This window comes from Aspergillus candidus (assembly GCF_002847045.1).
Source record: "Aspergillus candidus strain CBS 102.13 unplaced genomic scaffold BDW47scaffold_69, whole genome shotgun sequence".
Lineage (NCBI taxonomy): Eukaryota > Fungi > Ascomycota > Eurotiomycetes > Eurotiales > Aspergillaceae > Aspergillus > Aspergillus candidus.
This window is the reverse complement of record NW_020194074.1, coordinates 77,674-102,257: the sequence shown is the minus strand read 5'-3', so window position 1 is coordinate 102,257 and position 24,584 is coordinate 77,674. Positions and strand designations below refer to the sequence as shown.

General features: G+C 54.2%; 12 protein-coding genes across 12 annotated transcripts; 4 read left to right on the top strand and 8 right to left on the bottom strand.

Moving 5' to 3' along the window:
- Window positions 1-1,052: 1,052 nt before the first annotated feature.
- BDW47DRAFT_112782 (uncharacterized protein) lies at window positions 1,053-1,922 on the top strand. The gene has a single exon (XM_024814245.1). The coding sequence runs from the start codon at window positions 1,130-1,132 to the stop codon at window positions 1,904-1,906; it is 777 nt and encodes a 258-aa protein (XP_024668167.1). The 5' UTR covers window positions 1,053-1,129; the 3' UTR covers window positions 1,907-1,922.
- A 183-nt stretch (window positions 1,923-2,105) lies between these two features.
- BDW47DRAFT_112781 (uncharacterized protein) lies at window positions 2,106-2,957 on the bottom strand. Its single transcript, XM_024814244.1, has 2 exons — window positions 2,747-2,957; window positions 2,106-2,639 (listed from the first exon to the last, which is right to left on the bottom strand). The coding sequence occupies exons 1-2, from the start codon at window positions 2,762-2,764 to the stop codon at window positions 2,283-2,285; spliced, it is 375 nt and encodes a 124-aa protein (XP_024668166.1). The 5' UTR covers window positions 2,765-2,957; the 3' UTR covers window positions 2,106-2,282.
- A 77-nt stretch (window positions 2,958-3,034) lies between these two features.
- On the bottom strand, window positions 3,035-4,987 carry bfr1 (putative nuclear segregation protein (Bfr1)). The gene is made up of 3 exons (XM_024819906.1): window positions 4,710-4,987; window positions 3,487-4,647; window positions 3,035-3,430 (listed from the first exon to the last, which is right to left on the bottom strand). Exons 1-3 carry the CDS (start codon window positions 4,815-4,817, stop codon window positions 3,227-3,229), a joined length of 1,473 nt encoding a protein of 490 aa, XP_024668165.1. The 5' UTR covers window positions 4,818-4,987; the 3' UTR covers window positions 3,035-3,226.
- On the top strand, window positions 4,800-6,294 carry BDW47DRAFT_80833 (DNA-directed RNA polymerase core subunit RPB5). Its single transcript, XM_024819905.1, has 3 exons — window positions 4,800-5,262; window positions 5,336-5,418; window positions 5,496-6,294. Exons 1-3 carry the CDS (start codon window positions 5,164-5,166, stop codon window positions 6,019-6,021), a joined length of 708 nt encoding a protein of 235 aa, XP_024668164.1. The 5' UTR covers window positions 4,800-5,163; the 3' UTR covers window positions 6,022-6,294.
- Window positions 6,295-6,420: 126 nt separating this feature from the next.
- On the bottom strand, window positions 6,421-8,958 carry BDW47DRAFT_134507 (putative integral membrane protein Pth11-like). Its single transcript, XM_024818105.1, has 2 exons — window positions 8,161-8,958; window positions 6,421-8,107 (listed from the first exon to the last, which is right to left on the bottom strand). Exons 1-2 carry the CDS (start codon window positions 8,499-8,501, stop codon window positions 6,784-6,786), a joined length of 1,665 nt encoding a protein of 554 aa, XP_024668163.1. The 5' UTR covers window positions 8,502-8,958; the 3' UTR covers window positions 6,421-6,783.
- Window positions 8,959-10,782: 1,824 nt separating this feature from the next.
- On the bottom strand, window positions 10,783-12,986 carry BDW47DRAFT_112771 (phosphatidate cytidylyltransferase). Its single transcript, XM_024814243.1, has 2 exons — window positions 12,729-12,986; window positions 10,783-12,670 (listed from the first exon to the last, which is right to left on the bottom strand). The coding sequence occupies exons 1-2, from the start codon at window positions 12,735-12,737 to the stop codon at window positions 11,123-11,125; spliced, it is 1,557 nt and encodes a 518-aa protein (XP_024668162.1). The 5' UTR covers window positions 12,738-12,986; the 3' UTR covers window positions 10,783-11,122.
- Window positions 12,987-13,205: 219 nt separating this feature from the next.
- Window positions 13,206-16,079, top strand: BDW47DRAFT_112770 (uncharacterized protein; the record flags this gene model as incomplete). The annotated part of the gene is made up of 3 exons (XM_024814242.1): window positions 13,206-13,825; window positions 13,878-13,987; window positions 14,034-16,079. Coding segments are annotated over exons 1-3 (2,270 nt in total), but the record flags the coding sequence as incomplete, so codon positions are not given.
- A 152-nt stretch (window positions 16,080-16,231) lies between these two features.
- Window positions 16,232-17,018, bottom strand: BDW47DRAFT_112768 (U4/U6-U5 snRNP complex subunit SNU23). The gene has a single exon (XM_024814241.1). The coding sequence runs from the start codon at window positions 16,966-16,968 to the stop codon at window positions 16,333-16,335; it is 636 nt and encodes a 211-aa protein (XP_024668160.1). The 5' UTR covers window positions 16,969-17,018; the 3' UTR covers window positions 16,232-16,332.
- Window positions 17,019-17,219: 201 nt separating this feature from the next.
- BDW47DRAFT_112766 (uncharacterized protein) lies at window positions 17,220-18,781 on the top strand. The gene is made up of 3 exons (XM_024814240.1): window positions 17,220-18,008; window positions 18,057-18,114; window positions 18,167-18,781. Exons 1-3 carry the CDS (start codon window positions 17,618-17,620, stop codon window positions 18,180-18,182), a joined length of 465 nt encoding a protein of 154 aa, XP_024668159.1. The 5' UTR covers window positions 17,220-17,617; the 3' UTR covers window positions 18,183-18,781.
- A 31-nt stretch (window positions 18,782-18,812) lies between these two features.
- Window positions 18,813-20,022, bottom strand: BDW47DRAFT_120616 (zinc-dependent alcohol dehydrogenase family protein; the record flags this gene model as incomplete). The annotated part of the gene is made up of 3 exons (XM_024815514.1): window positions 18,813-18,904; window positions 18,952-19,047; window positions 19,131-20,022. 3 exons carry the CDS (start codon window positions 20,020-20,022, stop codon window positions 18,813-18,815), a joined length of 1,080 nt encoding a protein of 359 aa, XP_024668158.1.
- Window positions 20,023-20,373: 351 nt separating this feature from the next.
- BDW47DRAFT_112764 (uncharacterized protein) lies at window positions 20,374-21,929 on the bottom strand. The gene has a single exon (XM_024814239.1). It carries the CDS (start codon window positions 21,902-21,904, stop codon window positions 20,414-20,416), a length of 1,491 nt encoding a protein of 496 aa, XP_024668157.1. The 5' UTR covers window positions 21,905-21,929; the 3' UTR covers window positions 20,374-20,413.
- A 420-nt stretch (window positions 21,930-22,349) lies between these two features.
- BDW47DRAFT_134501 (uncharacterized protein) lies at window positions 22,350-24,483 on the bottom strand (the record flags this gene model as incomplete). The annotated part of the gene is made up of 4 exons (XM_024818104.1): window positions 23,498-24,483; window positions 22,849-23,451; window positions 22,459-22,781; window positions 22,350-22,408 (listed from the first exon to the last, which is right to left on the bottom strand). Exons 1-4 carry the CDS (start codon window positions 24,064-24,066, stop codon window positions 22,350-22,352), a joined length of 1,554 nt encoding a protein of 517 aa, XP_024668156.1. The 5' UTR covers window positions 24,067-24,483.
- Between the last annotated feature and the right edge of the window lie 101 nt (window positions 24,484-24,584).

Here is a 24,584-nt window from a genome sequence, read left to right as displayed (position 1 = left end):
GGCGTCGACCCTGCGGGTGACAACACATCGATGGTGTGCATGAGCAAGGTACGCACTCTTGGCGTAAAATATAAATGCGCTGCAGAGTTTCAATAGCGCGTTCTGAGCTCTAGCATGCGAAAGAGCTGCGTATATTGGTGTTTGGACGGCCAATGCCTTTCCTGATCAACGTTAGTACCAATCTCACGACCCAAATACAATCTCACAGCATACAAGACAAGAACGATTGTCATTAAGTCCTAATTGGCTTACAGCCACTGCTGATAGGCCCTAGCAGCTTGAGAGGACTCAAAGTCATACCATCTCATATCGCAATAAAAGAAGAGAAGTACCCCCAGTCTGGTAGCTTATCTCCCATTCGTAGTAAATCTGCTGGGAATCACCCAGTGCTCCCATGACCGTCACACAGTCATATACTGACTTTGAGAATCCAATGTAAGTGGGATGGATGCTCTGTCCTTTGCTGGGTTTCGTCCTCGGCGTCTATCAATCTAGACAGCGTAGAATGGCGGAGAGCCATGAACGACGACGTGACACTTTTTCAGGCCTTATGAGTAACCCTATATTCAGCATCTGATCAAAAATTTGGTCTGCGAGCTGGTTTGAGGGTTCTGGATAAGAAGCGATGACGATGACTTCACCCGGAGAGACGGGAAGTGGATCGATCTGCCTGGTTTACTGCAGTTTTGGCCTTGTTTCTTCCAAGTTGAGTGTCAAACATAAAGGATGGATGATGCTGATCCTCGATCCCAGGTTAGATCATTGACTTCAATTACTGGAGTTATATGGTGATGCTGAATTATTCACTGCTATTGTGACAGTCACACGTGACACTGATGTGTAGATCTGAACCTCCACAGTGACTCCATCCAATGATCCACCACCATATCCAACCACCAACTAGAGATCGGATATATCCGCAGCCGCCCTGGCAACCACGAGAGAGAGTCCGGAGTCTAAAGAACCACAAACAAACCATAACCATAACCTTAAACCGAACCACATTCACTTATCTCAAATCACAACCTTAAATAATAAACATCAAACAAATACCCCAAATTTCACAACCACCAAAAGAAACGAAACCACGAAGCAGGGCTATGGGGAAATAATACCACCACCAACCACCATGCCTGCTCTCTCCAGCACAACAACTCTACCACCTCCATGGCAAATTCAAAGCCAAATAGAAAACAACCAACAACAGCAACAAGACGAAGAAGAAGATGAACAAGATGAAAATGAAAATGATATCCATCTCCACAAACGAACCTCTCCCCCCCAGATCCCCCTCCCCAAAAACGACTACCTCACAATCTCCATCCCATCCACCTACGGCCGCCTGAACACGTCGCCCGCCCCCGGCACAGTCGTCGGCATCGTGCTCGGCAGCATCGCAGGCTTTCTCTTCCTGCTCTACCTGCTTTATCTGGGTTTAGGAGCGGGACGGCGCTTCGGAAGCGTTACGGCGGGTACAACTGCTACGATGACGACCATGTCGACGACGTCTGCGTCCGAGTCTGTCGATTTAGGCGGGAGGGGCGGCTACTATCGGGATCGGAAGCGGTATCGGCGGGGTCATGGTGGGGGAGGTGGAGGAGCATGGGTGAGGAGGCCTCGTCGTGGTGGTGGTGGTGATGGCGGCGTGGTGGAGGTTGAGGAGGAGGTGTCGCCTTCGCCGGGGAGGCGTTTTCGGAGGGGGGATGGGGGCGGGGAGGTGTTTGTTGAGGAGGAGGAGAGTTCGAGGGGTCATCCGGAGCAGGATCATGTGGTGGAGGTGTTTGAGGAGCAGTCGAGTGTGGATGGGTCGAGGGTGTCTCGACCGCCGCCGGGACGGAGGTTCGGGAGGGGATATCGGAGGGAGGAGAGGGATCCGTTGGCTTATGGGAGTGAGCTTAGTTCTTGAATTTTTTTTTTTTTTTTTATTCTTTCCTGTTCTCTTTTCCTGTTCTCCGGTTCCTTGTCTTTGGTTGTTTGTTTTCTGCGCGGGCTAGGATATGGATGGGTATGATGTATGATGTAATGCAATATGATACCAATGCGAATGAATACAACTCAGTCATTAATAAAGAATAAGAGACGAAGGCGAAAGAAAAGAAAACAAGAAGAAAAAAAAAAAAAAAAGAAGAAGGGAATAACCCCATACTCCACGCAAAACGCCCAACCCATCTCATCTCTCTACCCCATCCATCTCCATCTTACAAGACAGACGACGAGAAACAACCCCCCAAACACACACAGACAGAAGGATTTTATAATATAACCAACCACCAACAGTCCCCCTAGAACAGAATATCCAAACAACAACAACAAGCCAACGCAGCCATGATACCCGCGCAGATCCCGCCCCCGGACCCGCCGTCGCGGCCCCGATCATCGGCGTAGTACCCCGGTTGCGGCTGCTGCTGCTGCGGATACCCCGGTTGCTGCTGATAGTACATGCCGCCCTGGGGAGGCCCTTGGGGCGGCGGCGACCCGTAGTAATTCTGCGGCGGAGGAGGTCCGTAGCCTTGTTGCGGGGGTGGACCGTAGCCGCCTTGGTTGTAGTAGTCGTTGGCGGCGCCAGGGCCAGGGGGGGGAGTGCCTTGGTAGGGGCCGGCGTCGTAGGCGGGTTGGGGGTAGGCTGGGGGTGGACTTGTCTGATGATTGATTGTTAGTTATTATTCTTCTTCTTCTTGTCTGTTAATTTGTTGGGTTCTGCGGGAGGGTGTGTGCGGTGGCTTGGCTTGGGGGTTGGGAAACGTACGGGTTTGTTGTAGGACATGGTGACTGTTCTTCTTCGGGTTCAGCTTAATGATAAAAGGATATGGATTTGGAACGATGCTGGTGTGGAGTGGAGGGGGGTTAAAGGGTGTAGATTGAACAGAGAAAGAGGGAGAGAAGATGAGGAGAATAAGTTCGACTTGGCGCTTCTCCGTCCCGGTTAGGCAGCCACGTGAGCGGTCGGATGATGATTCTCAATTACGTCGATCGATGAATCTATTCAAATCTCCCCCGAAAACCAGATCGTGGGAAACTAGGTGGGAGGTGCCCGGGAATCTGCAGATTGGCATATTTATAGAATCAATTATTGACACCGCCACAGGGGTCAAGTGGCAGTGCAGAATGTATTAGGGATCGCGAAAACCAGGATGATATGTCCATCTAACTTTTCATGCGCTATACAAAATTCAGGTGATCAACCACATATCTCCACGATATCAACGCTTATACATGCAATGCAAGTCTATGCCTTCTCCTCCAGCGACGCCTTCTGGAGCTCCTCCGTCGCATCAGCGACCGCGTCCTTCTCCTGCTTCAGCTCCGCCTCGGCGGTGGGCTTGCTGTTGGCCTGGGCCGGCTTCTTGCCCGCGTCCGTCGCGCGTCCATTCTGCGCCGTCTTCTCCTCCTCCTCCAGGCGCGCGATCTCGGCTTCGACCTTCTTGATGTTCTACTGGGGTTAGTCAACCGATACAAACAAAAGGGAAAAAGGAAGGGGAATCTCACCTCCGCGGTCTTGGTGGCCTGGTTCTTCTTCCACTCGGTGACCTTCGCCGCCAGCTTCTCAATCGAGGCCGGCACGTCCGCCTGGTTCATGGGCGGGTCGATCTTAACCTTGGCGAAATCCTCGATAATGCCAACGTTGAGGTTGAAGCCGGTCGCCCCGCTGCTGGCCGCCGTCCCCTTCTTGCCCTTCTTGCCCTTCTTGCCTGCCGTCCCCACAAAGTAGTCGTCCTCCTCCTTCTTGACAACCTTGAAGCCCTTCATGCCGGCGTCGTCGATCTTGCGACCGACCTCGGCGCGGAAGTTGGCGCCCTCGTCCTTGGGCTTGTCCAGCTGCAGAGCGCCAAAGTCGTAGGCCGGGTCGAAGTGGCGGATCAGCCCCTGCGCGGTCAGGATCTCGTCGGTGTAGGCCAGCTGCGAGGCCTCCTCCAGCTTCTTATCGGCGACCTTCTTCCGCTTCTCGCGCTCCATGGTCTCGCGCTGCTCCTTCTGGCGCTCGCGGCGCACGCGCCACGCCTCGTCCTCGTACTCCTTGTAGGCCTTGCGCGCCTTGTAGTAGGTGTCCTTCACCTCCCGGATGGCGGTCCACTTCTTCTGCTGCTCGCCGTGCAGGCGGGTGCGCTCGTCGCGCAGGGCGTTCAGGTTCTTGAAGACGCCGTCCTGCTCGGCCTTGATGCTGTCCAGCTCCTTCTGGATCGCGGTGTACTGGTCGCTGAGGGCCTTGGCCTCCGGGTTGTCGAGGGTCTTCTTGAGGGCGGCGATCTGAGCCTTCAGATCGTCAATGTTCTTCTGGGCTTCGTCCAGGCCGGCGAAGTTCTTGCGCTGCTTGCGCAGGTTGGAGACGGTCGACAGCGCATTGCGCTCGTCCACCAGTCGCAGCGTCCCGGAGTCGACCTGCTTCTCCAGGCGCGCAATCTCGCGATCGATCTCGTCGACGTTCTTGAAGGACATGCGCGTGCGCGAGGTGTTCTGCTCGGCGATGCGGGCCTTGAGGGTGGAGTCCAGGCCATTGATCTTCTCCTGGGTGCTGGTGCGCGAGGACTTGAAGCCCGACTGCTTCTGGCGGATCGAGGCGAGCTGGGCCCGGAGTTCCTGCTGCTTCTTGGCGACGGGGGAATCCTTGTTGTTGGGTTTGGCGGTCTCAATCTTGGCTTTGACTTCGTTCTGCAATCGTCAGATGGCGGCCCTATTCCTCGCAATTTGTTCGAATCCACGTGACTACGAACCAGCTTCTCCTGGACGGCAGCATGTTCCTTCTCCGCCTGGGCCAGGTCGACCTTGTAGGTCTCCTCATTGGGCTTCTGGGGCCGGGCCTGGGGCTCGTCAGCAGCCATGGCGAAGTATAGAGAAAGGATAAACAAGAATTGAACGAATCAAAGGGGGGATAATCAAACGACAAGAACGAAAGAAGCAAGGGGAGAGGAAAAGAAAGTGGGGGGAAACAACCAAGGGGAGAGAAAAGAGGTGGAGAGAAGAGGAAAGAAGCGAAGTTGTTCTTTTGCCTTCTTGGGACTTTCTCTCGTTCGGGCGTTGGCGGCGCTTAAACGGGTCCGGTCCGCCTTTAGCGCCGGCCGATTTTGATTTCTCACCTGGACGGCTTCATCGGTCGCATCCTCTCTTCTCACTGCTTCACTTTCCACTTGAACCATTCCCCTTCTCTTCCTCTCTCACACATCAACCATGGATGAGGATTACTCCACTGGCTCGGTCGACTCCGACCGTGAGATGACCCGGTTGTGGCGCACATGGCGCACCGTTTTCGAGATGCTTCAAGATCGAGTATGTCACCAACCACCAACAGCTGAAATCAAGAGGGAAAAAAAAGGACAGAAAGAAAATTAACATTCAATAGGGCTACGAAGTCACCGAAGAAGAAGTCCAAATCCCCCTCACCGAGTTCCGCATCAAATACGCCGACCCCATGGGCTATCCCGAGTATGCCTACCTTTTGCCTCCCCATCACCAACGCAACGCCCACAATCCAAAGATACCCACCAAGCTAACCTCCCCAGTCGCAACAAGATGAAGATCCAAGCCCGTCCCTCAGAAGCTATGGCCGCCAAATACACACCCCTCCCCAGCAAGTCGAACCCGTCGCCCCAGCCCGACTGCGGCACCATCTACGTCGAGTTCTGCGCGGACGCCAGCGGCGTCGGCACCAAGCAAGTGCGCGCCTTCAACCACTTCGTCGACGAGAACAACTTCCACACCGGCGTCTTCATCACCCAGACCCCCATCTCGCCCTCCGCCGTCCGCCTCCTCGGCTCCCTGCCCGGCCGCGTCTGCGAGCACTTCCAGGAGCAGGATCTGCTCGTCAACATCACCCGCCACGAGCTCGTCCCGAAACACGTCTTGCTCAGTCCTCAGGAGAAGGTGCGGCTGCTGGAGCGCTATCGTCTGAAGGAGTCCCAGCTGCCTCGTATCCAGGTGTCGGATCCTGTGGCGAGATATTTGGGTCTGCGGAGAGGTCAGGTCGTCAAGATTATTCGTCGGAGTGAGACTGCTGGGCGGTATGCCAGTTACCGCTGGGTTATCTAATTTATTCCTTTTTTTTTTTTTTCTTGTCATCTTGCCCACCCGTTGGGCACAGTATGGAGAGAGAAAGAAGGCATAAAAAAGATGAAGAAAAGATAAAAACGGGGAGGGAGGAAAAAAAGAAAAGAAAACACCTGCATGGGCAGCATGGCGTATGGGCGAAATCTTCCAGAGTTGACTTCCAGGGCTGTATGGATAGTATCCTTTTTCTATTTTATTTTACTTGACTTTAATTTGTGTTTTTATGATTAGTCTGGACGAGTCATTGAAGCTAGAAACTACCATTTATCTACCACCTACCACCTATTTACTTATCTACTAACTATCTACGTATACTTCGGCGACAAGTTATTCAAAACCAAGACAACGAACTGAGCAATCCATGCTTTACTCCATTAACTATTTAATATCCAGTGCATAAATTCATAAGTTAGATTCATGATATGTCCGTAATAAATCAGCGCCGTAGCTATCTGCCTGTCCACCCGCTCAAACGAACAAGATATTAAAAAGATATTCCGAATCCTCCCATATGATACAGCGTCTAACGTCGTGACTGCGTGAGATTATGTTTGTGTGTATGTAAGATGATGATGAGGATAGGATGAGGATAGGATGAGGATAGGATGAGGATAGGATGAGAATGGGTATATAATGTGGAGGAGAATGGGTATAGAATATGGATGATGATGAGGATGAGGATGAGTGTGAAAATAAGATGAGAATGAGGATGGGAGTGATAAGAGGGAAACATGAGGATAATAATCAGGAAGGCCTCTCCAATAACCCCCCCACATCCCGCAGCTCAACCTCATACACCCCCTCAGGAATGGGCGGCACCGGCACATCCGACGGCGGCCGATAAGCAGCAGCAGAAACGTAGTCTGGCGGATCGCCAAAATGCACACTCGGTCTGCGCCATTGTGCTGGGCTGGATCTGCGAGGGCGACTGGGTGTGGACGACTGAGTAGGCGGGGCGGATAGTAGGCCCCCTACGTCTTGGAGGGGGATCCCTCCCTCTTCGAGGGGACTCGTCGGTGAATAAGACTGGGGGGGAGGAAGTGGGTATCGCTGGGTGAAGCTGAGGTGTGGTGGTGCTGTGGTGGTGGTGGTGAAGGTCTGGCTTGTTCCGCTGCTGATGTCGACGAGGGACAGGTGTCGTGGTGAGACGCTGGAGTCTCTGGATTGTTTGCGCGAGGGCTTGCGTGAGGGCTTGCGGGACGGATTGTTCGTCGGGAGGTACTCGTGTGGATGTACTTTAACGTCCAGGCTGCCGGTGGTCGAGGTGCGGTCGTCGGCGTCCTCGTCGTCGTCCGGGCCGGGTTGCTCGCCCGGGAAGTGCCATCTCGAGTTGACGCCGTGCGGCCGGGGTGGCACGTAGGCGCCTGCGACGGGTGCTACCCGCGGGAGCCTGTGATCTGAGGAACACAGCTTCGGGTCCAGGCGCATGCCTAGGTCGCCCGCGAGGTCGTCGTCGCTGCCCCATTGGTGGTGGGAAATGGTTGCGCGGCGAGAGGAGCTGAGGCCCATGCTTTCGCTGACCGATGCGGAGCCGTCGGACTTCTTGAACTTGGTTTTTTTGATGCCGCGATCCCGCACGAACGAGCCGATGACGACCGCGTTGGCTACGGCCGTTGCGGCGAGGATCTCCAGGGATGCCAGTAGCGAGCGATACTGCTGCGACCCGTCGTTTTTGATCACGGACGGCACCCGGTAGCAGGTGATGCCGACGAGGATCAGCGACAGGGCGAACAGGACCACCAGCGAGAGTTTCCGCTGCGCTGTCATGTGACTCCTGAGGATTAGCGGGATGGGAAAGGCCACGAGCAGGAGATCGGTTATCACGTCGCACGCGCCCATAGTGATGAGGTTGGCATAGCCCGACCGGCAGTGGGGTCCCGGGTCCGGCACGACCTGCCAGTAGTGGTCGAACGGCTGGCATTCGGCCAGCGTGGCGATCACCACGACGATCAAGGTGCAGACCAGGAAGTAGTAAAGGAATTGGAGGAAGCGCTGGATCGACCGTCGCCAGATCATCCAGGTCAGCCGTTTCAGAAACTCGCAGACGGTGAGCTTGGCGGTCCAGATACTGGTACGGAGAGTCAATAACCCTGGCCCCACGAGAAGGATCAAGACACGTACAAGATAGCATAGAAGATCCGGGACGCCAGTACCATTCGACTACCGAGTTCGCGCAGTCGGATATCTTCCTCCGTCAATCCCTCTGTCTTGGTATTGTTGGTGCCCCACTTTAGAACCAGATGTACCAAGGCCATGCGCACTATCAGCGGGATGACGCTGATCATCATCACCTTGTCCTCGGGAAATAAACGCTCGATGCGGACGTAGCGTCCGCAGATGCGCGTCACGATGATCACGAATGAGAACATGGTAGCCCACCAGCTCACCAGCAAGGTCGGGTTGTTGTCCATCGCGGTGCGGGTATCCGGGGGCCCGGCAAAGCGGTCCAAAGGGGACAACATGGTACGCGCTGGCAGGGCCACTGACCCGCCTCCGAAGAGGGGCCAGACAGCAACAGAGAGCAGTGTTGAACAGTGAACCGGCGATACACGGTACAGGAGCCCGGAGCAAAGGTGCCAGGACGCGCCGTTTACATAGTCTAGATGGTCACCGCGGAGAAATCGAACAGATTCGGTGGATGCGCACGTGCCTCCCCCAGATCCGACGTGGTCGGTGTGGCAGCAGACAGGCAAGTCGATCACGAGAGTAGTAGGCTATTAGCGGCCGGATCAATGGGAGTCGACGATCCTCAGGATACCAAAGGAGAATCAGGTGGGGGCGAAGCTGCGAGAGGAGATGCAGCACGGGGGGTTGTGTATGTCGATGCTTAGTGGTATCTGCAATGACAGAAACAGGTCCAAGAGAGTGGGAAAGGGCGGATTCATGTCTGGGACGAAGGCCACCACGGACCAAGCCAAGTAAGTCCGGGGGGAGTAAATTTTAATTATTCACCGCAGGTTCTGACGTGGAGACACTTTATATAAACCTTAGTTGTGTTCTTTTTTTTTAAATGGCCACACAGGCCAGCGATAGCATTCTATTGGGAAGACTATCGCGCGTTGAGCGCTGGGCAGGCGACCAGGATTGAGGGGGAATAGAATCATAGCCAGCCACCCAGCGACGCTTGTGGTCCAAATCCCAATCATAACCATCATAAATCACGATGATAAGAATTGTGCCAGTGATAAGAGTGATCAGGGTAATTGAAGGATGGTCCAAACTCAGTTGCCCATGCTCAGCCTGGATAGCCAGGATGGTCTAGTAACATTCGAGGGTCAGTACCAATATCACCGCTGATACGCGCCATCCAACCCAACGGTGAATGGTCGACCAGATAACAGAAACTCGAGCATTGGATTTTGGTCCAGCCAAAGCGGGGGAGCATCCATCCAGCAGGGAATAAGGCACTAACCGAGCGACTAGTGAGGCAGGGTAACAACTTCCACCCTACGAGAGGAACTCAAACCAGGGCTACAGCTCCTGGGGGTGGCGGTTCCCATTGAACCACAAGCTGATTCTATTTTCCATCATTTCGTGTGGCATTGCTTCTGAGTCAGATTCTCCCTCTACAATGACGAGAAGTCTGGAGCAACTAATCAGAACACGAGCTGTGTCAAACCGTGTCACTCGAGAGATTGCATGGTCGATGCGGACAGGCGATTATTGTCAAGGGACAACCTGGCGATCATCTGTACGCGAGTGGAGTAGTAATCCATGTCGGAGCTAATTCCTGGCTATCCGTGATCCCTGTGGAACGGATGCTACCTCTACTAACAAGACGAGAAGAGGGGGTTCGGATTGGCTGGACGAGGGAATAGGAGGTAATCTCCTCGAGTCATCCGCGTGGAACAGCCTAGGGAGGACTGCGATGTATGGATTCCACATGTGGTCTGGGGTCCAAGATTGGGGATACACAGTTACTCGGAACGACACATGGCGGATGAACTCGGAGAATTCAAGATGAAACTGTTTTAAACGAGGGATGGAGAGGAGAATCAAGCGAGAGACCGAGTAGATCGAAGTAGGATTGGATAGGTTAAGACGATGACCGAAACAGGCAATTCCATACGCCCCACGTGAGATGTCGAAGGATTATTAGTCAGGCTGGTCAATAACAATTGCATATTATGGCATATTATTGCTCATTTGATAAGGTATTTGACCATATCGACAGTTGTCGTTGAATAACGCGCCATGATGATCCCATCGGTGTGACTTCATGTCAGGACAAATTGATCCTGTCACATGCCTCGGTATCCTTCAAACCACTATGAAGATACGACAGTCTCGTCCGACAATCTCAGTAACGTGGAAGCTAGGTTCCAATCCTGCCCGCCGATCGAGTCAGAGTAGGGTAGTAGCTATTAGTACTTGCTCCGTCGGTATGCGATGGAGGAGATCGCTGGATAGGATAGGACATGGGCACTCGTCCGCTCAACCACACTGGTCCACCGGACGTGGTCGGTGGAGAACTGTTTCGGGTCTGGTGGTGACGTGATAACCAGCAAAAAATACTCAAAAAGGAAGATAAGGAGAAAGATCAGTACCAAAATGGGCTTTGTGTTGAGGCGTCCCCCCTGTTATAGACATCCTAGTCTAGGGCGATTCTAATAGATGAAGTCGGTCTGGCTAGCCTTTTTCGGTGTCATCTCACTTTCCTTGCCAGGGTAACAATCAATACGCTGCACAGGGGGAAGCTCGTGACAGTGGACAGATGTACGAGGAAGAAGGAATAAAAAGAATGTGTATATCTCTACATCCCAATGCTCATTCTATATACATGCGGTTCGCGTTGTCCATGCAGTAGTCCTTCCACTGACTGATGGTACTAGATACAAGTAATCAAATCCTGAGGGATCCATCGGAAAGTCGGGAGAAGAAGCGACAAGATAAAAGAACACAAAAAAAGAAAGAGAGAGAAAAAGGAAGAAAACAAAGATAAGAAACGCCTTTATATATGCCATCAGATGTTATCTATGAAAAGCGACCCACACGACTGGCAGGCCCGCCATGCGTCAATCGTAGCCATATCACGGTCTTTCAAACAACTACAGTACAAAATGCTACCCGCGCGCCAACCTCCTCACTCGTCCTTGGACGGCGGGGACGAAGGCTTCTTCTCCTCCGCGGCCGCGGGAGCACTGGCCTTACCGGAGTTCTTGTACTTGTCCTGCTTCTCTCGCAGATAGCGCCAGGTCCGCGACACGCCCGACGTCAAGGGTCCCTTGGCCGTCTGCACCAGGCTGGGCCACCGGATCGTCTTGGTGATCGACGTCCGCACTTCGTCCTTCAGGTGGGCATCCTGGCCCACGCGCTGCTCGAACGGACCACCCTTCTTCCGGCGCACCATCTCGGGGTCCGAGTCCATTCTGTCCTTCATCATCTGGTCGAAGTCGACCCGCGGGATCTGGTACCGGCCCTGGTACTGGAAATATAGTTTCTGCCGGAACGACTCGGGCAGCCGACGCACCATGTTGCCGCGCTTCACCGGGTCCATGTCCTGCGTCAGGCGCACGTTGGCGTCGGAGTCGTCGATCCAGTCGTTCTGGGAGCAACGCGGGTCATTGAAAGTGACATTCGGGAGATTCTCGATGAGAGGAGCATATAGCCGTCGGAAATTAGCCATCTGCCCGGTCACGATGTTGTTCACCTTCCGTGGGTCCTCCGTCGGGAAGGCCATGCGGATGTCCCCCATGTAACTCATCCCCGCGATCGTGCTGTAAAGCTGGAATTCGGTAAACTCGGACGGGAGAAGCAGGAGAGCAACACGGAGGGCCGAGAGCAAGTTGATCTGGTTCGCCAGTCGCACCCGCGGATGATCTCGCAGGATCTTCACCGGTTTTTGTAACCGGCCCGCAAGGTACATGGTGTCCCACTGGCTGAGGTCGCGGCACAGGGTGTCTAGATTCACCACCCCGTACTTGATGAGTGTACCGTTGACCGTGACGTAGGGATTGAAATAGACGCCCGCGCCGAATTGGTCCTGCACTTGGGAGACCACGTAAGATCCCATCGATCCGAGTCCGGAGTAATGATTGCGGTGCTGATGAAGGTTTAACGAGTGCCAGTGCTGAGAGTACGACACCCCAAAGATGAAGTCAATCATCTTGCCGTTCCCTTGCTGCATGTTTGTAATGGCGGCTGGTGCGGACGGGTGGCATTTCTCGGCGGCCGGGGCGCTTCCGGGTTGCGGAAACACCCCCGATCCGTATGCAAAGGCATATCGAATCGGGGCGCGGAACTGCCACAGAATCTGACGCAGGGCCTCCTTGAACTCCTGATTGATCACCATGTGCTGGTTTACCCCAAAGTCTTTGGACGGAAGTTCGGAGAACGCGGAGATCGACAAATTCGGGTTCTCGTCCCAGTCGCTCGCTTCGTACCGTCCAGAAGAGGTCGAGAAGGACACGGCAGACGACCCTAGGAAATTTCGGTACACGCCGGGCGACCTGGACGAAGCGACCGCAGGAAGGGTTTTGTTTTGAAAAAATGAGGCGCCATTGAGACGTGATCTCGAACAGAGGGTGTCGGAAAAGGCACGGGCAGAAGTCGGGATTCTGGAACTCCGCGGAAGCGACGGGTTGGCCGCGCGCAGGCGCATATAAGGACCGGAAGAATGCATACAGAGAGGCTTTAGACAGTCACTTTTTAGCATTGTGTCCTCGACCGATAGACTAGATCACTCTTACTGTTCGCATTTTTGGTATGATACCTAGGAGGGTAAACAGGCGCGATAAAAAGTGTGTAGTCGAACTAGATCAAGGAGTATGGACATCCGCTGCTCACACCATGGTTCGCAAAAGAGTGATCCTAGAAGACAAACAAAAAAAAAGAGAAGAGAATTTCAAGTGAGAGAAAGGGACAAAAGTAAGACAAGAAAGCAGAAAATGAAAATTGAGAAAAGATGGATGGAGAGAGGGGAGCGAGAGAGAGAGAGGGAAAGAGAGAGGGAGAGGGCTCTGACGTACGGGCGACAACGGAGTAGTCTCGGCAAAGGTTCTCGGCCTGGTCGAACTGGACGGCCTGAGGCAGGATCCACCGCCTCCTGCACCGCCGCCCGTCAAGCCACCGCGGGCGGTCACGTGCTGTCGCTCTTCCGCGGCGTTCGGGCACGCGCCCTCCAAAACAACCACTGTAAACAGAGCCGACGCCCTTGACAACCACTTCGGATTCAACGTTCAGGGCCCACCAACACTCGTTTATCTTCCTTGTACCCAACGATTTGATTACCCTTTATATCGGCGTGAAGCTGGGACGTGTTGATCCCCCAAATGTTCCTCGTGCCCTTCCCATCATGACACAAAATATGGAGACCGTTGCCTCCCGTCTCGCCAGTTTCGACCTGGTGTTGCAGCCGGAGAAGCGAAGGAATTCAAGCACAAAGGCCGCAGAGCCGATCGCTTGGCCTCATAGGAGTCCTTCGCCGACTGAGGTACACTTTGCGCACTATTCCTTGCTGCATGCGACCGCTAATGCATAGATCCTCCAGTTGGCGCATGCGGGCTTCTATTACCACCCTTATGAGACGAATCCTGATAATACAGTATGCTTTCTGTGTCGGAGGGCCCTCGATGGCTGGGAGGAGGAGGATAACCCGGTCGCGGAACACCTGAAGCATTCGAGTGATTGTGGATGGGCGATTATGATGGATATCCAGCAGCATAGCTCCAATCCCGCTGAGATCCAAGACCCGACGAGCGAACATATTTTTCAGGCCAGGCTCGCGACCTTTAACTCGGGATGGCCCCACGATGGAAAGCGGGGATGGACATGCCAGTCAGAGAAGGTAACGTCAATCGCGCACCCTCGTTGACCGGGATCTAACGTGGTTGCGGCAGATGGTGGAAGGCGGGTGGTATTTTTGCCCCAATGAGGAAAGCAATGATCTAGCCAGCTGCCCCTATTGTAAATTGTCTCTCGATGGATGGGAGCCGAAAGATGATCCTTTGTATGTGCCGGTTGCTCCTCCCTTTTACTCTGACTAACCGTGTCAGTGATGAACACTACCGCCGATCCGCCGAGTGCTCCTTCTTTGTCTTCGCGCAAGCTCCTGGCAAGAAGGGGAAAGGATCCCGCTCTAAGAAGGGACGCGGGTCAAAGGTGTCTCGCTTGTCAACGCAGTCGACTGTTTCGGAAGCACCCTCGGATCTCGACAGTGTGATGGACCAGAGCATCATTTCGCAACCATCCACCACCAAGTCGAAAAGCACAAAGAAATCCAAGTCGAAAACGAAGGATGCACGTTCCAAGAAAGAGGAAGAGGCCGACAGCCATATGGATCTCGATGCTCCTGAGGTTACGGTTGCAGAGCCTGAGCCTCCAAAAGCCAAACGAGCCACTCGAGGCAAGAAGAGAACAAGCGAAGACGTGCAAATGGACGACATGAACATTGCGCGCGGGGAAAGCGTGGAAGAGACCGGGCGACCATCCAAAAAGCGGGCCACCAGATCTCGGGCCAGTTCCCAACCGGTTCACGACTACGATAATGTCGAGCCAATGGTCGCTGATCAGGACCAAGTGGATAGCCGAGAAGAGGCTCAAAAGGTCCAAGAGATCCAAGAAGTCCAAGAGGCCCCCAAGAAAGGCCGCGGGGCAGGCAAAAAGAAGGGAAGTGGGAAAGGCCGTAAAGCATCATCCGCATCGTCAACGTCGAAAATCATACCGCAAGAAGAGGAGCCTGGGGATTTGGAGATCACTGCCGCCATCGAGGCCGATCTCGAGCAGGACCATGTCGAGCCGGTCGAGCCAACCCCAGAGGTGGCAGAGAAGCCCGCGAAGAAGTCGAAGAAGAAGGGCAAGAAGAATGATACGGCAACCGAGGAAACCGGGGCGTTATCAGAAAAGAAGCATGAAACAAAGGAACCGGCACATGTTGACGAGCTGGTGGATCAGGAAAAGCCGACCAAGCCGGGAAGACGTCAGAAAGCACGGGCTTCAAATGATTCCCAATCCACTGGCCGGGCTCACACCGAGACGCCTGCGCCAACATCCCCTTCACGGGACAAACATGAGCGAGTTGAGGAGGACACAAAGATGGAGCTTCATGAATCGTTCGTCTCGGTGGAGATCCCGGCGCGAAAATCAGAACAACCCGTGGAGGTGGAGACTAGCCAGAAACCCAAGAAAGAATCCAAAAAGGGTTCCACAGGCCGGGGGAAGAAATCTAAGAAGACAGAGGAGGCCTCTACTGAACCAAGTGCACCGGCTGTTGCGCCGCCTCAGCCCCAACAAGATGACGATGCGGAGGAGCCTAGGAAACGGAAGAGTTCCCGGAAGCAGAAGTCCGCGGACCACGATCTTGAACAACGCGAACTAGACGGGCCACCTCAAAAGGAAGAGGCACAAGAACCGGAACCTGAACGGCGGACCTCACGCCGTAGGTCGTCTATGGCCCCTCCGAAGACGACAGAACGATATAGCGACATTCCGCAGGAGGAACATCTTGCGGAGGCCCTCGTGGAGTCCCGCCACTCTAGCAGCAGCCATCGGCAATCTGGCGGCAGCGATCCTTCTAGCCACATAACCCAGAAAGACAGTGACGTATCACCTCTTCCTGCCTCGAAGAGTTCGCCATCCATGTCACCGCAATCCTCCGATGCCGAAAACCGACCTCCGTCTCTGAGACCGACTGCGTCTCGGCCGCCAGTGTTGTCTCCATCCAAACCCACTCCGGGGCGACTTCCCCTGGCGCCCAGCACACCTTCACCTATCAAGAAGTACGCCAACCGGGGAGGCATCGACACAGCTCATACATGGCGGCCAGCTGATGTGGATGAGATTCTCCTTGCCAGTGGCAGCGACAAAGAAAACCTCGACCTGCACGCTGCTCTCAAGGACATCAAGGGTGAACTGACGAGCGAAGAGAAGAAGATGACAGTCGCGCAATGGATCCAGTGGAACGCCAAGAACGGCGAAGAGCGACTCCGACGCGAATGCGAGCGACTTGTCGGACAATTCGAGAAAGAGGGGGCACGAGCGATGCGTGCCCTGGAGGGCATTGAGTGCAGTGAATGAGCGCAAGCTCCTGCGCATGACTTTTTATACCAGTGGTGTCAGGCAAGGGGCATGGACCGGGGCGGGGGGAGGGGCGTTAGGTGATCTTTTTCTCTGCTTATTTTTGACATTGGTGTTATTAAGTGGTACATGACCGGGGGGTATATTCCAAGCAATCTGAACCAGTACATTCTTCTATTGTCCATCCATCCATGCTGTAAACGAATCCCGAGCGCCGTGGGTATATGCAATTTTTTGGGTAACCCCTATAGCAAACAAGTCGAAGCGAATCCCTCCATATCACGCGATGATGCCCAGACGACCTTCCCAACTGTCCTCTTCCTGCTTGACACCATCATTGCCCCCCTTCCGACGCTTCTCATTCCTCTTCCGCCTCTTCTCCTCCCTCTCCTTCGCCTCAATCTGCTCCCTCTCCTGCAACCGGACCCCCAAATCCAACTGCCACGCCCTCCTCTCCTCCTCCTCCAAGACCCTCCTCCGATGCGCCAACATCCTCAACCGCATCCTCACATCCTCCACATTCGCCAACTCCACCTCCCCACTCTGCCCCGTCGCCACCAAATGCTGCTTACTATTCAAATGCTCCACCAACTGCAAATTATCCTTAAACGTCAGATCGCAGTCCTCGCAGTAGAACCCCGCGCTGCGTCCGCGCTTGCCGACGCCCGACCCGGACGGCACGATCGTTGTCTTGCCCACCATGGACGCCACATTCAGCCGCTGATTGCGCGCCGTCGTCGCCTCCAGGCTGCTATAGTCGACCGGTGCGTGCCATTTCTTGCCGAGTAGCTTGGCTTCATAGCGGGCTTTGGACTCCTCTTTGCGTTTGGCCTCGGCGGCCGCTGCGCGCTCGGCGTATTCTTCGCGGTTCCATGTTTTGCGGAAGTCGGTGTCTGAGGCGGGGGGGTTGGACATTTTGTTGGTTTCTCTTGATTTCCTCTTTGGTTGATTTGGATGAGATGAAGATAGGGATGAGGGTGATTGGTTTTATTTGTGAGTTTGTTTGGTGGTGGAGGGAGTGAGTTGAAGAGGCGGAAAAGATGATGCGATACTGCCGGTGGTGGGCGGGAATGGCAGGCGGTGAGCGCTATCTGCTTATCGTTATCCTCCAGTTCATCCAGTCCATTTAGAACTACGAATGACTCCACAAAGATGAATATTGGAGAATCCATACAAAAGCAATAATGTCTCAAGAAAAATGGAGGCTTTGACTGCCCATTGGATCAGTCGTCTCAGGGCACTATTTTTAGAGCCCAGCCTGATACATCTGACACGTCATGAAACACCCTGCCGATCCATGTCATCACCACTGGATGTCGATGAAACATCATCTCCACGATGACCTCCGCTCGGGCGTCCAACCCCTCATGTTGCTACGGTCCTCGATCTGCGAGATCTAGTGACCTGATCGAATCTGGGGTGTGGAATGTTGCAAAACAGCCACCGTGTTTTGTCCCTCGTATTAGGCAGCAGCCCTACTCTACTTTAAATATATATCATCCTCTCAAATAGAACATTGGAATTGACAGTGTTCCTCCTGTTGTCCCCCTTGTACAGCAAAACCATGGACAAAAGCCTGATGTACCTCCCACCAGAGCTCCACATGCACATCGCATCGTATCTCTCCTACCCCGACGCGCTAGCCCTCAAGCACACCTGCCGCCATTTCTACAGCCTCGTCTACACAGGCGTGCACCTCAAGGTCGACTGGCTAGTCGAGCGCTTCGAGCGCAAGCTGGAGTGTCCCATGGAGAAGTGCTCTTTCCGCACGGACGAGGCCTTCTGCAACCGGCGCATCCGGCGCATCATGGAGCGGCGGCGGCGACATTTCGAGTGCTCGCGGTATCGGGGTGGGTGTTTGGTGGTTGAGGGGAGGACGTGTCAGATGGATTTGGTGCCGACTTGGTTGAAGAGGCAGGGGCGGATGAAGGTGGTGAAGGATGTTGGGAATGAGGGTTTGTTTTTTGATCATCTGTCTGATACTGAGACTGACTTGCTACTAGTTTTGGTGCATGGGGTGTTGTTCCTGTGTATCAGCTTTTTGTGGAGCTTTGGGGCGAGGTTTGTCCTGTTTTTGCCCTTGAATTTTCAGTGTTGTGGCTTATGGTTGCAGATTGTTCTCGTCATGACTGGTTGTCTCCAGAATCACTTAGGACGCCCATGGTGATCATTACTATCGGCATAACTACGGCATGCCCTAATCACATCCCGAACGCCAGCATCAGCATGCCAACTTCTCGCCACGCTCTACTCCGTTCTCTCTCATCTCTCATCTTTCTGCATCGCGTGCCCGTTCTTAGGTGAATGAGCTCTCGTCGTGCGAGTTGTCGCAAAGACAAAGTGCGCTGCGACATCGCTACCCCTGTGGCCGGGCCAAAACGCAGACTCGACAGCTGCTGTATCGCCGAGACCCATGGACTTCGAGACCCACGAACTTGAATGCGAATTGTTTTCAGATAAAGGAGATTTTCCTCATCACTAAGCCCACCTCTGGTTACACCGACAAAACTTGATCTCCTGCTGGAGAGCTCGCTATTCCTTGGTAGCCACCTAAGAGGCCAAAGACACTATTCGTGGGATCCCTGGGCCATCATCTTCGTTGCTTCCTAAAGTCGCCTGGGCTTACTATGGGGTCGGAGTCTCGCCTGCGTTAGAGCAAACTGATTCCATCATCTTCCTCATAATCGGGGCACGGGGTCATCAGGATAAACCATCCAATGTATTAACAATATGAATTATGTACTAATTATTCCATCAACCTAATCAATATCAATAATAATTTTCATGGCCTTTTCTTTCGCAGCTGCGCGGCAAGTCTCGTATGCTTGCTCCGCTTTGGCAAATGGGAACACTACTTGAATCAGTAACAGCTTCACATCCAAAGATACAGGGACTGACCATGCGTGATGAGCGACGACCCGTCCAACTGGCCGGATTCAAACAAGCGCAGCAGCATAGGCGTGGAGGTCGTATCCACCAGCGAGGCATGGATACCTGCATTGTCAGCATGTCTTATACAACTAGACAAGAAATGAAGGGGATAAAGAAGAAAAGAACAAAGAAAGAAGGGAAAATACTAATATTCCGATCCCACAACCTCTCCAAATGCAAATCCACCTTCTTCCCATGCACACCCACATTGGCAATCGCGCCCCCAACAGCAACCACCTCCTGCGCCATCTCAAACGACCCAGGCACCCCAACCGCCTCAATCACCGAATCGAACCCCTTCCCCTCCGAGAACCTCATCAACTGACCCAGCGCCTCCTCATCCCCACCCTCCCCCGAACAATCCACAACCTCATGCGCAGCCCCCAACGCCCTCGCCATCTCCAACCGCGCCGCATTCCGATCCACAACCACCACCAACGACGGCGCATACAAGCTCCTTGCCATAACAGCAGCAGCCAGCCCCACGGGCCCCGCCCCAATAACAACGACACTGCTCGCAGGCTTCACCCCCGCAGGCTTAACGCCGCACTCCAGCGCCGTCGGAAACGCATCCGACAGCAGCGCCGCCGTCCGCGGCTTCACGAGATTCTCAGCGCCGTGCGTGCCCAGCTTGAACAGCGAGGACCGCGCATGCGGCACCCGCACATACTCCGCCTGCATGCCGTCGATGGTATTGCCCAGTATCCAGCCTCCTTCGTCGTCCTCGCAGTGCGAGTACAGCCCGCCGCGACAGGCGGGGCAGACACCACAGGCGGAGACGCACGACAGGATGACTTGATCCCCTGGGGACAGGCCGGACACGGCGGAGCCGAGGGAGTGCACGATGCCGACGCCTTCGTGGCCGAGGATGAGGCCCGGCTGCGCGGTGGAGACGTCGCCTTTCAGGATGTGTAGGTCTGTGCCGCAGATGGAGGAGTGCTGCATGCGGATGATGGCGTCTGTGGGGTGTGTGAGGGTTGGTGCGGGCCGCTCTTCGACGGTTATTGTGTTCGGGGCGGAATAGACGATGGCTTTCATGTTGGGAGGGAGTGGGCTGGGGGACGGCGCTTGGGTTTGTTTGAGCGTTGTGCTGCTTAGGGGCCGGAATGGGCGTGAATGGAGGCTTGTTGGAGGACGGGGGGAGTGGAGGATGGATCGGGGGAGGAGGCGGAGGCAGTTTCTTGTGTATTGAGCCATTGGATTTGTAGTATATGGTGTTTGATGAATAGTAGGTAACGATTGATTGAGGGGTGTGTGTTAAGGAGTGTACGATCTACTATATACGGTTGCGGATGATGATATCACGACTCGTTGCGACTACTACCTCACATTATATCATGTATGTATTGAGATCAACTCCGATTTCCACCCCAACTAGAAAGAGTGACTGACCGAATACATCAATCTCACTACCATATCAGACCTGTAATCAATCATCGAGGAACTCCCTCGTCTCCACCCCATCCCGCCCCTCCTCGACAGCCAGCATCGCCAACCGCCGCGCAACCTGGGCCATCCCCGCACTCCGCCACACCTGTGTATCAGGACAGCTCACATCCTCAGGGTCCGGCTCATTCGAATCGTCATAGTCCGTCATGTAGAAGCAGACTCCGGGCTCGCGCACAAAAGCAGGCTTATCCAGCACGACGGCGAACACCCGGTACGGACCCTTCAACATCGCCTGGGCGGTCGCGAGCCGGTCGCTACGTCTCTGGGGGGAGACACGAGCGGGATGTTCATTCGGAGGAATCGTATGGCGGGCGCCGATAGGAGAATTCTCGCCTTCTTCGTGACGGAGGGCGTCGTGGCCGCGGAGGGTATCGTCGTATGCGGGAAGAATGGCAGACCAAGACGGAGACGGCGGGATGCGGAATTCGAAATGTAGCTTTTCGAGGGGAGAGAGATGGTATACGATGGCTGCGGTGAAGAGACGGGCGGTCTTTTCTAGAAGCGCTGCGGCTTGGTCGTCCGCACCGAGATGGCTTAAAAAGGGCACGTAGAGGAGATACTGTAGGTCGGGCGCGGCATCGTCAGGCGTGTTGTTGACGATCACCGTAGAGTCGTCATCGTGCGAGACGCTGAACGCTTCATCGAGGGTCAAGTTGCTGTCGGCGAGCTGTTGATCGAGCTGCTGCTGGATGAGCTCCTCGGACGGGGGTGCCGATTCAGGAGGCTCGCCCTCGTACGTGTCCAGTCCGTAATGCAAAAACCGCTGATCAGGACCGAAACCCTTGCGGTTTCCAAAGACGTTGAGCACGGTGTGCTGGCCGATCGTCTCTTGGCGCCGGACGCGCGTGATGTCCATCTCAAAGGCCTCGGGGTAGAGCTCGCGGGGCCCGAACGAAGACGGTTGCGCGGCGGAAACTCGCTGGGCCGTGTCGACGGTTGGAAGAGCGTGAGCGAACGTGCGATTGAAGGCCAGCCAGTCTGGGGCTGGGCCTGCCGCGCGGTAGGCCTCCTCGTCGGTGATGTATCCCAGACGGTAGCTGTGGGAGTTGATGAGGACGCAGCACCCGATGGGAGACTCGTATCGCCAGTGGAAGAAGTAAGGGATCAGCGGGGCGGGGTTCAACGTGCTCAGCATGGCATGTTGATGCTTTCGAAAGGCGATCTCGCGGCGGTTGTGCTCGACGCAGGCGAAGGCGTTGGCGGGACAGTAGGAGTAGATCTCGAGCAAGGGCTTGGGGCCCTCGAAGGACCAGCTGCTCAGGAGATAGTCGCGCAGAGCTGTATGATCTTCGTCTAAGTGGACAGTGCTGTAGACCTGAATTGCCAACTGCTCTGTGGGTTCAGGGTCAACATTGGGCGTGATGTATTCTTCCAGCACTACCGGGTTGCCCAGATGGTCATCATAGTGACGTCGTTGTTGCCATTGCGGCCGTGGCTCGTTGGGATCGCGACGGCGTCTGGGGCGGAGCATTTTTCAGTCGTCGTTTGTGTGTAAATTGTTAGAAAGGAGAAAGTCAAGTGTGGTGTAGGGAGAGGAGAAAGGAGGGGTGAAAAGAGAAAGGGATGACGATGCAAGGATGGGATTGAGCAGGCAGACTCTGTTAGATAAGCCACAACACGCGAATCAAATGGGGAAACTGACCTTGATTCGGGCGACTATTTTTTTACTGTTTAATGGATTTCAACTGGATTAAATGAAGAAGCTGACTGCATTCTGCGGTGTTGACTACATATATCAACATCTATAGATCCTGACACAACGCAAACCCTAACACAACTGAGACACGGCCAACCATCCCCGACGATCCACCACTCCACTCCACTGATTCCTGCCAACCTCCCTAGTAGAGCTGGTGGTAGCCATTGCGATCAGCAAAGACAAGCCCGAGCCATTTTACTTTGGAGTTGCACTTGGTTCAGACGTGGTGGAACTCGCGGAGGAAGATGAATTCGAATCCGCTCCCCACCCCTTCATCTGGAGACAGTATCGCTTGTTCTTTTCAAACGAGCAGCTTGTGTCGTTACTTTTACCGCCGGAGCGCAGCGATGGGTTCCAGTCCAGAAGCTGCTTCTCGTTGATCTCCCAGATGACCTCCGCTGCCTTGCACGGGCTCACCCCAAAGTCATACTGCAGATCCCCGCCGTCGGCGTACACTTGACAGTCTTTGGCCGTACCTCGTGCCAGAGGCAACTTATGGGGTTTGAGAACTGGTTCATATGTCGCTGAAGGGAGAGTGTCCCAGGCGATGGTGGAATAAGAGGGAACATACCCCGGGGCACCGGGATAGTTGTTGATATCCTCCACCGGCGTCACGCAGTAGCTCACGTCGGAAAGAAGGTTGGTGCAGCTGGTCATCCAATCATATCAGCAATATGATCAAAAATTCTTCATAGCGATGGTGTAAAGAAGCCTACTTCGCGTTCAAACCGGGATTGAGAATCCCCAGGTCCTCCCTGCTGATACCAAATCTTTTCACCATGGTACTGCAATCCTCCCCCTTCTTTACGGCGTAGTATTTTCCACACTGTTTGGTTGTTTCATCCGCCACGTTGGTCGGCGTGGGAACAGCAGTGCTGGCAGTTGTCGCTGAAGAAACGCTGGTTGGAATCCCAACGGGTCGCGACGGCGGACGATATTTGTCTCCCGGCTCGTCCATGCAGATCTGTGTGCCGATCGTGCGGTTGAAGTTGTAGCAATTGCCGTCGATCCAGGGATTGTACGAACGGAGCTGGACGGTCGTAATCTTGTGTGCCTTGGCGACGCTCTTGCAAGTGTCGCCGTCCTTGACGGTGTAGACCGCACACTGGTTCATGATACATAGATCTCCCTTTGTGGGGAAGTTATGGCAGTAGGCCTGCAGTTCGTTGTCGAGAAGGAGTTGCATGGTGGCAACACTCTGAGACTTGGATACGGACTCGCAAGTATCTCCCTTCTTAATCGTATACTTCTTACCCTTGCAGGCGGAGCTTGTCGGTGTCGCTGACACCGAGGTGGAAGTTGAATTCTTACTTGTCGATCTGGACCAGTCAGCCTTCGCCCCGACCAGGAGGAGAGGGAGCATACGGAGAAGGCTTCGAAGTCGGAGGGGCTGTCACAGGATATCCGGTGAAACCACAGGAGGACGTGAAGCTAGGATAGGCTTCCGAGTACACCTTGGGTCCGCTCCCATACGGAAACTGAGCCTCGTTGCGCAGTTTCAACAGGGTACACTTGTGGCATTGATCCCCGTCATTCTTGGTCAAATTCCCCAAGACCAGGTTGCAGTATTTGCCCTCGTCCTTGAGGCAGGTCTGGTTGAAGTTGAAAACCAGCGTGCTTGCAACGGCAGAAATGGGGAAATCGTTCCCCCACTCGCTGGTATAGGTGACTCCAGGACATGCTTTCTTCACCGTTTGCTCGTACTTCTGGAGATTATCACGACACTCATCCTTACAGATGACATCTAGGCCATGCTGGGAGTAGTGGTTATTGGAACTCAGTCCGTGGACTGCTTTCAGGCAAGTGGTGATATTGGTCGACAGAGCATCCGCACACTTCTTTTCATATTCATCGACTGCCGAGTCTGGAAAGACCTGCCAGCACGTCGCAAGACTGCACCAGAGCAGAATAATTGACCACCAGGCGATTTTCATCGTAGCGGTAGTAGTAAAATCCGCTGGTCAAGTGGGACATCAACCGCGGGGACTCGTTATCCGCTTTGCATTTAAGGAAATAAATCGAAAACATTCCACAAAACGAACCCCTCTGGTCTCTCCGGCTAGTCAACCCGTGCACGAATTATGATTCCAATCTCGCCTGTGGATAACTAAGAAATTCTCCAGCCAGAGCTACCGAGTAAGATGCTTTTGCGCCCTCTCCTCCCTCATCTCGACATTCCAATATCAAAACCCTTGCAGCACGTGTCTCACTGCCATAACATGAGTCTCTGACATCGAGGGGTTTCCCGAGAAATGCGAGCCCCGAGAAAATGTAAGCCTCCTGCTTACACCTGCATTAGCTCAAAACTGAGACGAGGTACCTGACCTTGGCCCTTCTAAAGCATCCCGAACTGAGACTAAATCAACCCTTGCTGGCTCGACGAATTTTAGGCCGCGTATCACCTCCTTTGTATGATAGAAGTTCCACATGCCAGGAATCTCATTTGAAATCC